The 14,502-nt window shown below is 37.2% G+C and overlaps 2 protein-coding genes across 2 annotated transcripts; one reads left to right on the top strand and one right to left on the bottom strand.

Moving 5' to 3' along the window:
• Positions 1-1,456: 1,456 nt before the first annotated feature.
• tmem208 (transmembrane protein 208) lies at positions 1,457-5,680 on the bottom strand. The gene is made up of 6 exons (XM_061033265.1): positions 5,478-5,680; positions 4,048-4,143; positions 3,265-3,324; positions 3,025-3,161; positions 2,256-2,340; positions 1,457-2,163 (listed from the first exon to the last, which is right to left on the bottom strand). The coding sequence occupies exons 1-6, from the start codon at positions 5,481-5,483 to the stop codon at positions 2,026-2,028; spliced, it is 522 nt and encodes a 173-aa protein (XP_060889248.1). The 5' UTR covers positions 5,484-5,680; the 3' UTR covers positions 1,457-2,025.
• Positions 5,681-6,609: 929 nt separating this feature from the next.
• slc39a1 (solute carrier family 39 member 1) lies at positions 6,610-11,256 on the top strand. Its single transcript, XM_061033252.1, has 4 exons — positions 6,610-6,829; positions 7,907-8,037; positions 8,494-8,808; positions 10,826-11,256. The coding sequence occupies exons 1-4, from the start codon at positions 6,715-6,717 to the stop codon at positions 11,177-11,179; spliced, it is 915 nt and encodes a 304-aa protein (XP_060889235.1). The 5' UTR covers positions 6,610-6,714; the 3' UTR covers positions 11,180-11,256.
• The last annotated feature ends 3,246 nt before the right edge of the window (positions 11,257-14,502 follow it).

Raw genomic sequence — 14,502 nt, 5'->3', positions numbered from 1 at the left:
AAATGACCTCAACTTCCTTATTTCATCTTGTCAGGATGAACCCTTTTTTACTGCCATGGTAAACAAGAACCTCTCTCTCCCACTTTTCTCTCCATCTTAAATCAGAAGCCATGACAGGGGTTATTCCAGGAGATACTACTCTATTTTATGTTGCACCTTAAAGTAAGAGCAGGGATAATTTGGGGTTATTAAGAAAAGGGGAAAGGCAAGATTGTCTACGCAAAACCTTAAAAGCAAGCACAATCATGCGTCCTCTTTCCTGCCTTGAGGGACATGTTTTATATGTGTACAGGGGAGTTTCCAAGCAGACTTGAGATAAACATAAATCAAAATGCCCATTTCTGCACTTTTTCCTGCAGAAAACACAGACTACATATGTAAGTTTTGAGGGAGTGGGGTTACGTGCAAGTGAGAGGCCCCAGTGGTAAATTACATTGCAACATGGTCCCTCTCAAAGCCCACATCTGGGATCGGCCCTGACAACTGGATGCTGTGCTGCTCTAATTTTGGTTACTTTGTTTATAACCCTATAATAGAGACAGTATAGGACCACAGGGCTGGAATGAAGGAGGGCAGGACACAGGCAAAGTAAAAGCAGTCATTTCATAAAAGCTTGCAGGGATATTGACATTAAGGAAAAGCTTAAACTTGGGTAAAAAAAAAAAAAAGAGCATGTTTTGGATTAAAAGCAGTGTGGTAGTTGCTTTGCTTTTTCCTTTTATTCTAATAGGATTCACACCATCACACTTGAAGTTTGCATGCTGCAGCTTGTTGGATGCAACAATAATACTAAATCTGTAATTATATTTGGAGCAGATCAGAGCTTTGGCAGCCCACTCATTCTCTTTGGAGTCTGAGCAGGAACATAATCACTGAATACACTTTGTCAACACGTGATAGACAGAGTAAAGACACTTAGTAAACTTGATAATAAACAATGCTTCCCCCTCCAGGGCAATGAGGCTCAGCTTACCGGATGGAAATAGAAATGTTGAAAATATCTGTGTGCCAAGTGGCTGGCATTTCTTCAGTATTCAAGGATTTAAACTGTCATCTCTTTGCGCTGATATGTCAGCTCTTATCCAAATATGTGATGTATATGAAGATCTTTGAAGTGCTGAAAACAATGACTTTAATCTGATGTTCCACCGTGTTCCTTTCCATCTATTTATTCATAATCCCTCAAGTATCTTCTGTTAATCATTCTGTCATTTTAGCTACAAAAAAACTCTTAATTTGTCTTTGATTGTTTGCTCTGTTTGTCTTACTATTTTGTATGTTTTTGTTCTTTGTCTAAACTGTTATCTTTTCTTATTAGTCATTATCTCTCTCTATTTCCCTGTCACATTTGTGTTCATGTTCCTGTAGCTACAGCACAAATGAAAAGACAATTTGCTGACAACAAAAATCAATCTTGAAAATCATATCATGATTAACCCTAAACAGTCTGGAAGAATTATGTTATTGCAAAAATGTTCCTTTTATTCTTAAAACTTGTATTTATAAGACTTAACAGCTTACAAACAATCTTGTGGCTCTGTTGTGAGGGCTCACTGAAGAATCTGTTGGATCAAACAATAATTGAAAAATTAAATTAAATACAAATAAAAAAGACATGCCACGATGAAAGCTGCACTGACAGACTTTTCCAGCTGGCGACGGTTTGACTCTCTGTCAACACTGCGGCACTGGATCGTTGGGGGTTATATTTGATGGAAATCTTCGGGGGGGGATGACAAGTTTGTTCAACAAAAAAAACTCTTAAAACTCTGCATGAGCATAAATGATATTTGGGCCGTGACATTAACTTAATAGGGAACGGTTCATTTTATAATTTTGGAAGAAAATTAAATTTTAGGAGAAAAGCGGAAAAGAAAACAAACATGGAAAACAATATTCCACAGTATCAGGTTTAAATTGACTTTAACCTAATAACGGAATTTCTTCCTGAATAACTTATGAGATACTCGCTATCTGTATATCAGATTCCATGTATAAAAATACTGCTCTGTCTGCTCTGCAGCATCAGAATCTCTTCATCTGTCTGCGCTCTTGTCTTCTCTGCTTCTTCTCATTCACTTCCTCAGGTGCCGACGGGCTTTCTGCCATAAACCAGGGGCCCAGGAAGTTCACCCACAGCAGGTGCATGGCACGCGCCGGAGCCTGACACACACACAGAAGATCAAATTATGAGACATAATATGAGACATATATCACCAAATGGGGCATACAATATCTTCTACAAAAGCTCTTACCAGCAGCCAAAGATACCAAAAATAAGACGAGATTACGCTGAGAACTTGAACTATGGCTGTGAGCAGGATGACGTCCTTCAGGTGCCTAAAACAAGAACACAAGGACAATTATTTATCACTGACAAATCTTGTTCTCAAATAAACAAACTATGTGCTGTTTAGCAATAAATTAAACCAGATAAACAAAATGACAGGACTGCTTGTTTATTTGTATTCTACTATATTAAGTCAAATATTTACATTTTATCCTCTTCAGAAAGTCCAAAAGAAAAATATGTTGCCAAAACGTCTTAATATAAATACACAATTCCTTTGGAAAATAACCTTTTCTGCTGTAATCATCTTTTAGTAAACAATATGTATTCATACAGAAATAAACAACAACAAATATTTAGATTTAATCCCCGACAACTCTATGCATGTCTCAGGATCATTGTTCTTCGTTATCTTAGCACAGACTGATGTTTGATTGCAGAGCACTGTTGCCTCCAGGTAAAAATATCAATGAAGTAATTTATATAGTGGAGGAGGGCGGGTTGTATTCCTGGCCAGGAGTTAGGTCTGCAAAGCTTCCTGACCTCAAAACACCCAACCAATCAGCTGGTTAGGAGAGACTGAATGTAGACAGATGAGAGGTATCAAAACCAGGAGAGCAGAGTAACATCTGAAAGCAGCCCTAAAATGACATTAACTGTATGCACACTGACCAGTTTAAATAAAGGCTGATACATTGTTTTAATAGTGTAAATAGACCTTCAAGCTCACTTACTCTGCCATTCCCTGCTCCATGTTCAAGTCTATTCCTCCGTCCAGGAGACTTCCATCCTCAGCAAACACGGGCTTGGCCATGGCTGACATGGAGCGGTAACTCCCGACATACACCGCTAGTGCGAACATGAGCCACAGCTGCAGGAATACAAGGGTTAGGAGCAGTCAGGTTAGTGGTGTAACAACATATTACTACGTAGATAAACATGTAAAGATTTGAGAAAATGAAACAAACACTCACCCATGTCCAAAATGTAGATGAACTGTAGAAAACCAAAAGATTTACAGCAGCATAAATAGCCTGTGGAATAGCGTTTTATTACTAATGTGGAATGCTGTGACAGTACAACAGAGCTGCAATGAGAAGTCCAGTGATTCATTAATTGGCAAGAGAAAACTCATCTGCAGCCACTTTGCTAAGTGAGCAGTTCAGTAACTTGATGAATAAAAATCAACAAGGCTCCAGCTTCTCAAATATGCAATTTGCTGTTTTACATATTTGACAGGGTTAGGATGTGTATATGGAAACGATCTATAAGGAAAAGGGATTAAACTGTGACCTCTGAGAATTTAATTTATTTTAATTATTTTTAATGAAACAATTATTTGAATTTGTGAAATCTCTCAGAAAGCTAAAAAAAAAAACCTTGGTATACTTTGTGTGTCGCAGTCAGTTTACACCTCGCTATCCTCGGATAAAAGATATACTCTATATTTCTCACCAAACTCACAAATGACTGAATCGACAGTAACAACAGTTACCATGACGAGTAAAGTTTTATCGACACCTAGAACATCATATCAATACTGTCGTCGGGTTTGGTGTTAGCAGTGAAACATACATCTGGCTGCATGGATGATCGACAGCTTGCTGAAAGGAAGTTTGAAAAAGTGTACAAAACCATGATCCAAGTGGAAGAAAGTTCACACAGGAAATAAATCATTGATCTGATGTTTATATCACATATCATTCAAGGACTGCAAGGTCAGCCTTATCAGTTAAACAACACGATAATGTCCTTACGTTAGCTCCGAGGATGACTCGTGTGTAAAACTTCAGCGTTGCCTCATTCTCCTCGTAGATCTGCTTCTTTCCCTTCGTGCCGACCTTACCTTTGGGCTGCAGGGCAAAACAAATAAAAGAACAGTTTCAGCAATATCAACCAATCAAAGCTTTCAGTAAAGTGTAAAATAACTCTGCCGAAATGCCTTTTTGTGTCATAGTTGGTCAGACGTCTTACTTATTAAAAATCTAACTGTAACTTAATGTGTAAAATTAATCTCAGGTAATAACAAAGACAACTTCCTTAATCTGTAAACCTGAAGATTTATGGATTTTAACCGGCCTCGCATCCCAGGATTTACAAATATAAATTCTCCATGTAAACAGGAAATCAGACAAAATAACGTCACATCACAAAATAAATCAAAACTTCAGGATTACTTGATCTACTTCCAGACATAAGGTTCCAATAAATACTACACCAGCTTGATCACAATTCAAACTCTCTCGTTAAAACGCTGGAAAGTTTGATAAGAGCGACTGTTTGAGTCACAGATACATCCTCTAAAAGATGTTTCCTGAAAAAGAAAAAGTACAATGTGTATTTCAAAACACGTAAGTCTTCCAAAGCAAATTAATTAACTCAACATCTCTAATTTTTATCAACTTTTTACTGTAGATTTTAGTCACATTTATACTATGCTGATTTTACAGGGCTGTGTTTTTTGTTGGTATCCACTTAAACTACATACATGTGTTCTGATGTGTGCTTTTAATCTATTTCTTCATTTATTTACAAGTTTTATTGTGTTTGGTTATTTGTGTCTTCTGTAAAGCACATTTACTTTTTTAACAAAAAGACTTCTGCTTTTAGCTTCGTTAGTTGATTACATTTGTTTTATTTCTATTTTCTTTTCTTTCCTGGAGCACTTTGAGATTTTTTTTTGCAAAAATGTAAAGTGCGTTACAAATTAAATGTATTATTATTATTATTATTATTATTATTATTATAACATGTGTATGAAATATGATAGACAACGAAAATTGCATTGAATTTAAAAACTGTATTTAGTGATAATGAAGGGTTAATGTTGAATGAACCAAACCTTAGAAGTAATGATTTTCTAACACCTGCATGAACACATATCTGAATAGATGCACACCTTATATCCAGAAAGCAATAAGTCAGTTTTAGATTATTGTTTGTCACTTTCTTTTAAACGATCAAAACTGAGATTTAACTTCATGTGGAGGATAAACACAGGATAATTACATTTAGTCGTCTTTATTATTTACAAAACAGACCCTAGTTTGCTTCTTCTACAACTACTTTTCACTGCAATGTAGTCGCTTTGCTCTGCAGCATCACTTAGAATGAAGTTTTATGAATAAATAGACCGATGTGAATAAGTAAACATGTATGTGTTTCTGCAGGTGTTTCAGTGTCTCACCGCCATCGGCTCTCTGTTGATCTCTTTCTCTGCGTCGTCTTTGACATCGACCTGTAAACCCGACGCTGTCTTTCTCCGTTTTATTAAGTTACTGCATTCAAAAAAACAAACTCAAAAAGTCTCTCTGCGCTGTAATTTCTTGTAACACATCAGCATTTGGCATTTCTTGGGGTCAACATTTCCGGCGCTTAAAGTCGACGTCATCAACTCGTCGTCTTCTTGTGGTAGCTGAAGCGGCGATCACTGGTGACAAGGGGCCACCTTCTGGCCATTTCCAAAATATATAATGAATACAGTCACAGCAGGAAAAATGTGATGTCTTTACAATAAGACTTTTCTATCATAGAATAATTGTTTCTCACCAAAACTCAGCTAAAATAGAACATGTGATAAATAAACCTGGAGTGGGGTTTAAAGGTTTAAAAGAACTAGTTTAAAATCACAGCTGACAGTTCATTTTCCTCAAGTACACTTTAAATAACACTTAAAATAAAAAAAAACATTTAAAGCACACATAGCCTGGTGTTGCTGCAAGTTTTGAGAAATAAAGGCAGGTCTTAATTAGAGGTTCATTTATTGTTGAAATAGTTTGCAGATCACAAATAAGTAAAAAAAAAAAAAAGTGCAGCAGGTTGGCATGAGTAGGCCGTCTTACAAAAGCAAGAATTTTCTCATTTGTTTGTATTTTTTTTAATGCCCATCCCAATTTTGTACACTGTGAAATATTCTTTCTGGTGTAAAATTTAAATGTACAATTCTATCATAGTCTTTCCCATCTTTGCTAGGCACCCGCTTGGTTTGAAAATATTTAAAGGCCCATCTCTAATTGAAGTTTGTCACTTAAGTAAATACATTTTTGCCTTATGCATCATATTTAATCATCATTATTTAGATTTTATGCTATTTTTCCTACTACCAAGTTGTATTATGTGTATTACGTGTATTTAACAAGGTCAGCAAGCCCCATTAAGGGCACTTGTTTAGGATTTATCAAGCGCTTAGGCGAGAGAACTACAATTCATTACTTTCGCGATTCGTTTTTTTTTTTTTTTAGCCTTGTAGGCCACCGTAGTCCAAACAGCGCAGCGTATGCTTTCCATATATAATACTAAGGTTGTTGTTTTCTCCAGTGAAACTCTTATCGTCTTGGGCTCCGGTTTGCCTCATAGCGTATCAAATGAGAATACAGTTAGTTAGTTTACCTTATTCTTCTGACAATTAATGCTAAAAAAAAAAAATGGATTACTTGCTCGGGGTGAAAGTAGGCTCTCTGTTTGGTTTGTTGTTTTTGACTCTCCTTTTTGGATTTATCCCAGCTCGAGTCCTGTGGTTCAGAGACACAAACGCGACAGGTAGGTATTATTTGTGTAATATAAGAGTCTAACATCAATATTATATAAAACACTGAAAACATAAAACACTAATATGGATGTTACAGCCTCCTCATAGGGGACAGTAGTCGTCTACATCAGGAGGTAAACAATGAGGGTTATAGACAATAAATGTGACTTTTTACTTTGATTAGAGTTATGTTTTCTTTTGGAAACAGCTGCCGATCTAAGACAGGAAATGCACTGATGATAATGTACTTTTAATTTCTGTTCTTCTATGTATTTACATCCGCATATAATAAGCCTAACCTCAAATTGCCGGAGTTTTGAATGAAGTTTGGTACAGGGGAACCCTCCTCACATTACATGATGCGTCTGACTCTCTGATCACATGTTTTAATTCTAGATAGTCTTATCAACGCTATTAGCTGTTGCTGATAGACTACTAGTGATAACTGATGGAGTGGTTTACTATATGCTTGGTCCCAATCATTCACAGTCAGTAACCATGATGATGCACAATTATAAGCACGTTTTATTTTCTTGTTTCCTGTCTCTGTTTATTCATCCCTGCACCAATACATTGCTTCTCTAATTTAAGGGAACTTAATTGGGCTAAAAAAATAAAAAAATAGAAGTATTGCTAACCCCCTCTTTCAAGCCTTAGCTGAAGTCACCTGAAAGGGATGAAGCCTGAGCCTCTCAGCAATATGGTCACATTTTCTTTCATGCGTGATAAAAAATGAGTCTGTTTAGTGAAATTTGTCCTTCTTAAATGGAAGTGAAACAAGTATAATTTCTCCTCCGCTACATTCTTGTGTTTCAGTGCTCTGCTGACTTTTGACTTCTGTTTCTTCTTTCGTAACCGAGATGTGTCACATGCCCTCGAAAGAAAAATATGCCACCTTTTGGAGGGAGTGGCAGTGATACATTAAGTCATTTTATTCAACCAGTTGATGAGAAGTTAAAAGTCTTTATTAATGATCAGAAAATATGCATTCTTTACTTTGCAGTTCGGGGAGTTATTTTGTGTCACAATGGTACCATTGTGTAAAACATAATGGATGCTTTTTAAAACAACATTCTTTTCATTTGCAGAAATCCAGCGGACAGTTCTGAGTCTGATTAGCTGTTTTGCTGGTGGTGTTTTCCTGGCAGCATGTCTGCTGGACATCATTCCCACTTATCTGTCCGACATCAGCGTCGAGCTGGAGGCTCGGAGTGTGGAGGTACGTCCAGGAACGGACCTCACATATATCACACATTTACACTGAAATGAATCAGTCTATCAGTCCTTTGGAATAAAGTGTCAGCAGTAGTGAAAAATGCCCAGTCCAAAGTGAGAATTGTCAAAAAAAAACATGTTCAGCAGTTTAAGATAAAAAAGTAGAAAATTAAACCGTTTTCAGCCGTATTTATTATGTAAGATAGTGAAGGACAATACGTGTCTAAATGCTTTGAATAATGTGAGAACAAGTGATAGACGTTTGTTATAAGATCTTTGTAATGACTTTATCCTTCTTGAGTAAATCTGCTCTTCCAGTTACTTTCGTTTTAGAATAAACAGTCTGACCTTGATGTAGAGGGGTCCTCATAGACATCGTTTACTGTTGTCTGTCTAAAGTTTAATTTTATTAGACCAAGCCTGAAAACATATTCATCTTTTCTGTGGTGGTCACAAACAGACCAACTTCCCCCTTCCAGAGTTTATCATGGCATCTGGCTTCTTCGCTGTCCTCATCATTGAGAGGATGGTCCTAAACTGTGGGGGGATGAGAGGAGCTCAGGAGGAGAGGGCGCCTCTGATACAGGACCACAGGAACGGTCATGGACACGGGCACAACCCTGTCGCGGACCCTGATGTGGAGGGCAGCAGCCAACACGTCCACGTTGACTTCAACGCTCACTCCCCTTTTCGTTCCTTCATGCTCTTCTTCTCCCTCTCGATCCACTCGATATTTGAGGGCCTCGCTATTGGTCTGCAGAGCACAGACTCAAAGGTAAGAAGACAGAGAGTACAGTAGTTTTATTTCCACTCAGTGTAATTCACCAGAACACACACACATAATGTGTATCCTTGAGGTCTAACAAACACTTTGTCATTAAAACACTTCCTTTTTTTTGGAACTTGCTCTTTCACACATTGTGTGCAGAGAGCCTGTCCGTGTGAGACGGCAATAAATACAATAAATGGAAATACTCAATTTTGTTAATTTGAGGCATAAAGCATGCAGCAATAGCTGGATGGTGTAATGGTGACTGTTTTTGTGTTGATACCAAGAAAACGTGTCCAAGGATGTTTCTGTAATACAAATGCAAGAATAGAAAATGAATACAGGCAACTGAGGCTAGCAGGAAATGGTATAAAACAGCACATTTCCATGCTATGTGAACAGTCATCAACAAGCCCAACAACTTACAGTAAACAGCTTGAATAACTACTTTCTGCACTCACACATAAGCCCATTCATAAGCCCACTGTACGGCTTTCCAACCAGGGGAGGTTAAAGTTTGTTTAAAGTTCATGTAAATGGACTTTCTCATGTGCAGCTAGAACTAACACAATGCATGGTTTTATCCTCTTCCTTTTCTCCCACACAGAATTGAATAATTATATCACCCTCCTGTCACAGGTTCATCACACTTAATAACATGTGATACACTTTGTTTAAAATTCTCAGATGGAGGATAATCAACTTGAGAGCACAGTACTCCTATTCTAGCCTTTGAGTGTAAAGCCATTCAGTTATAAACTTTATCATGTGACTGGTTAATTCCCTGCACTTGGTCTTTCCTTCAATCCTTTTTGTCAATATCCTTTGTTGCAACGGTGTGCATGATCAATGACAATATAAGTTGTAATGAAAATTACCTGGTGTTGTGCTGTATGGTGCTATGGTTGTAGTTCACAAAACTGAAGTGTAGGAAGCTTATGAGGTTAAAAGCCAGATATTAGCTTAATCCACAAGCCTCTCGAATAATCAGTGAGAAGATATTCAAGCTAATGGGGAAATGAATTATTCCAGCACAGCCAGACTATAGTCTCCCAGGCTGTTGTAGTAAACGTTTGCGTGGAAAAGTGCTATAAAAAATAAAGTTAAAATGATATTTAACTGCACTCTTTTAGACACAGAGGGAAGCAGGCTTTGTGTTTACAGCTTCGTGACACAGGTCAGAACCTCTCAACGTCATGCTGTTCAGATCTGAGTCTGTCTGGTCATAAGACATCCTCACAAGCATCAGCATCCTGTCAGTGTGCCTTCAGGACTCTTCAGCTATACAAAACCATTTGTTGTGTTTTATTTTACTTTGCTGGAAATGTACTCCACTACTTAAAGAAATAGATTTCAGAGAGTGATGATACAATGATTGACCTATTAAGAAAAAAAACTCATTTGAGATCTCACTTTCAAAGGAGACATAAATTCTGAAGTATATACTTCTCAAAAGGGACACATATTTACACTGAACACCTATGTGTGCAATAAAAGACAGGTTTTGTGAAGCAAATGGATTTCTTCTGTATGGATAGTGATTTCTAATTTAGATAGTGATTTCTAATTGTCTCCTGTTTTACATTAAAAAAAACGACAACAATGCAATACATTATTTCAGCCCAACATTTAAGGCGATAAAAAACATTTAATTAAAACAGTCGCTTTATCTATTTTTTTAGAAATATTGCAATGCTACACGAAGCCAAAAAATAACAATATCTGATAATATGATACATACATACATATTGATACATAATACAATTTATACTTCAAGTAATGAAACAGACACCAGGTACAACAGCACCAAGGGTTGAGTACTTACTCATAAAAAGTATTACCAAGTGATGCCGACTGTGAAACACAAAGCTACCACTGTATAAATAGCCGAGTAAAAAATTCTGTTAATAAATGAATCTTTCTTGCGCTACATTTGCATAAACTCTTCAATTACTTGTGCAGATGTTTTTCTAATTGTCCATTATATCAAGAAGTAACCATTAAATGTCTGTGTTTTCTCCAGGTTTTAGAACTCTGTGTCGCTATACTTATCCACAAGAGCATCATCGTGTTCAGCCTATCTGTGAAGCTGGTCCAGAGCGCCGTCAGTCCGTTATGGGTGGCTGCTTACATCGGAGTGTTCGCCATGATGTCACCCATAGGCATCGCCATCGGCATCTCCGTAATGGAGGCGGGGCTAGCAGCTGGAGCACTCATCCAGGCTATCCTCGAGGGGCTCGCTGCAGGGACATTTGTTTACATCACGTTTATGGAGATCCTCCCACATGAGCTCAACTCCCCTGGGAGACAGATTATCAAGGTGCTCTTCATCCTGCTGGGCTTCAGCGTCATGGCAACTTTGACGTTTTTGGGCTGAGACTGAGACCAGGTGGCAAATCAGCTGGCGCCCGTGTCAGGATGTGACCCTGGGCGCTTTGTGCAATCTACTGCAGCTCCCACCGGCATGTGGTTACATTTTGTACAGAGAACAAAAAAAGAAGTAGAGTTACTCTTGCACTGTTACATCCAGCTCTGGAGTCTTTAATCGTAAAGGCAGCATGACAACAGATGGTGGTTTTATCACTTTTAAGATACTTTAAAAACATTTCATAAAAGAGGATTCCCTAATATCATGTATTGGGTTGAAAGGAAAGAGGAAACACATAAAGCTAAGGCAAGTTTGTTGAACCACTTGGAGAAGCACAGGGAAAAGATCACTGTGTCTACTCATTTACCACTATCCGTGTTTTCAAACATGCCTCTGACCTGCAAACAAAAGCACAATCTAACCTTTATCCAGGAAACCTCTGGATACAAAGGGCAGAGTTGTACGCATATGATACCTTATAATTAATTCAATCACACTAGTATACAGGCACCACCAGATGTTTAAGGTTTACATTTAATTGTAATGAATCCAAACAAGAAGCTTCCGCACTTTGGTTTTAGTGTTTTACTTGGTACGCCCTTCACTACAGACCCAGCTTGACGGTTGGCCTTAGTGAATTGTTATTTTTAATGGCGTTTCTACTGACACAAGTTGATTTGCTTAATACTGACAGTTTAGCTCAATTCTTTTAGCTGTAGGTTTCACTATTGTAACGCTTTTACGCCTCATCTTTACTAACTGAATGATTGATCAACATTTTAGGCAGTCCAGATCACTAGTTTGTACATGGAAACTGATTCCCTGGTGCCTTAAAAAGTTGAATGCCAAAATAAGAGAGAAAATGTTTGATTAGTTTTTATTCTGTTTGCACTTTTATAATAAAGCTTCAGTGGTTATTACCACAGATGAGAAAGAATGACATGTATTTGGCTGTATTTAAAACCGCTCATCCCTGTTATTTACATTCTATTGACCTTTGCCTGTGTTCAACCTTTTCTGTTTGCCACAATGTTCACTCCAACGCACTACCAGCATCAAGATATCAAAGCAAGCAGAACAACACATTGGGTGCTTTACAGCAAATGTTCTTGGTTTGAGGGCAAATACGGTACTTTTAATGGCCCATACTTATAATTTAATAATAATAATAATATATGCTTTCCCTAAGTATTAAAGCAGTGTGAAAATACATTTCAAAAGTATGCACAGAGATAAAAAAAAAAGTTTATCTGTGCTTTCAGCCTGCTTACACTCAATTCAACTATTATGGTAATTCCATCACATGCAGATTATTAACTGTGCTCAGTCACATTTCCTGTTTTAGTCCCTCATGTGAGGGTCTGATGGTTTCATCAGCAGAATAAATTGCAGAAGTTGGAGGTTATCACAAAAAACATGCATATGTCAGCAAAAACTTTTTTTTTTGTAATACCAGTTTAAATGGGCACGCACATACCAACAAATGTCTTATGCAATGTTAGCTAGCTAACTGCCATGTTAGATAGGCTATTAAATGGTGTAATGACATTACTTGATGTGTTACTGAATAAGTTATCAGATGTGTTTTGTAACATAAAATTTGGTTTCGATCCCCAGCTCCTGCAGCTACATGTCTGATGAGTCCCCTGCTTCTTTGTGTGGCATGTGAATGTGTACAAATGGGATTAGTTATTTCTGATGGTCACTTTACATAGAAACCTCTGCCATCAGTGTGTGAATGGGTGCGAATAAGTAGTTGTGACCTGCGGTTTAAAAGCACTTTGAGTAGTCAGAAGACTAGCTATACAAGCTCAAATCAATTTACCATTTACCATACGACAAAACAATGAATTAGGCCCCCTGGATCCCAGATCTAATCGCATACTTTCCCTCAGGCATTGTTTTATGGTCGATGTCTCTGCTTATAGAATAATTTAACCATTTCCACCCACCACAAATCATAAAACAGTGAAGAGTCAATTTTATGCATTTTAAAGATCAACTTTCGAGAAATCTGCACTACAAATAAAACAGCTTTTGTCAATAAGTCTAGAAAAATGGCTAAGGCGCTTGTTGCTCCAAGTATGGCTATGATTTGATTGAACAAAAGGAATGTGTTATTGATGGTAACCTTTAATTGGTAACAGAAATCTGTGTAATGTATCAAGGTTTTAAATGTTGGCAACATCCTTCAGACTGGTTGAAATTTGTAAATAGGCTATTTGAAAAAAGTTCATGCAGGCTTATTGTACATGGCTCTTATCCATGCAAACAAGGCTAATATTTAGGTCACCAATTTGAGCAATATCCCTGTTTTACTAAATAAGGAAAAACATTTTCTTTAATTCAGGCAAAATACAAAGGAGTACTTATCGCCAGAGTGTCAACATAGATTTATCTGATTCCAGATTTTATAGAACTGCCAAGCACCAGACTGACGACATGTGATTTATTAAATGTAGTAGGTCTATTATGGACAATGGATGGTAAGATAGCCTGATTATTCATCAGAATCAGCTCATAATATGAACTTATTATAGTTTTTTTAACAGAATAGGGGGAATTATGCTTTGATCTTGGAGATGTACAAGAGAATGTCGTCGGCATGAAGAGAAAAGTGATATTTATACAAACGCATGTAAAAAAAAAAAGATATTCAAGGTCATTGAGGCTAATGGCTAATAATTTAACATTAACTTAAAATAGAAGCCTTAACTGGTCACAAAATTATTTGGAAAGGGTGAGAAATATTCAGACGAATGACAGTTTACAAAGATTTTACAGCTCTAATCCATTTGATCAAATGTGTGACGTATACGTCTGACCAGATAACAGTCTCCTGGTACACTTTGTGAACAAAGTATTGAAAAGAAGGAAGAGATTAAATCTGCGTGTCTACCTCCAATTAAAGTTTGGTAAGAATGAATAGTGAAATCCGAAAATTTTGTTTATAACTTTCCAAAGAGTTTTTGCGTCTATTGGCAAAATAAGAAATTGGGCAAGACATTGAAACTACCTCGGGTCCCAGTCCACTCTGAAATCAGCGAGATGTTAACTTTGTAATGAGTGGATGGCAGCTCTGAGCTAAGGCTATACTGGTTTAACATGTTTAAAATGTTAGAAGATTAATTTTTGTACCCAATACTTTGAGGAATTCTGTGCTAAAGCCAGTCGGTGCTGCTGCGCTGTTATTGAGGAATCTCAATCTCATTAAGATTACTACTTACGGCATTAACTCTATCCTTTGATATGGGGTAAATTTAGGTTAACGTATTTATTTTGTGGTTTACATTTGAGATGTAAGTTGCATTTGCAGCATAAGCATCAAGCAT

This window comes from Labrus mixtus, chromosome 1 (assembly GCF_963584025.1).
Source record: "Labrus mixtus chromosome 1, fLabMix1.1, whole genome shotgun sequence".
In the NCBI taxonomy this organism is placed as follows: Eukaryota; Metazoa; Chordata; class Actinopteri; order Labriformes; family Labridae; genus Labrus; species Labrus mixtus.
The sequence above is the reverse complement of the archived record's forward strand: the minus strand, read 5'-3'. Positions and strand labels throughout refer to the sequence as shown.

Coding starts and splice junctions, on each gene's coding strand:
- tmem208 (XM_061033265.1), bottom strand. Junction 2,341..3,024: donor ATGGAGCAGGGAATGGCAGA/GTAAGTGAGCTT, acceptor TTCTTGTTTTAG/GCACCTGAAGGACGTCATCC. Junction 2,164..2,255: donor TTTGGTATCTTTGGCTGCTG/GTAAGAGCTTTT, acceptor TGTGTGTGTCAG/GCTCCGGCGCGTGCCATGCA.
- slc39a1 (XM_061033252.1), top strand. CDS start 6,715: ATGGATTACTTGCTCGGGGTGAAAGTAGGCTCTCTGTTTGGTTTGTTG. Junction 8,038..8,493: donor TGGAGGCTCGGAGTGTGGAG/GTACGTCCAGGA, acceptor GGTCACAAACAG/ACCAACTTCCCCCTTCCAGA. Junction 8,809..10,825: donor TGCAGAGCACAGACTCAAAG/GTAAGAAGACAG, acceptor TGTTTTCTCCAG/GTTTTAGAACTCTGTGTCGC.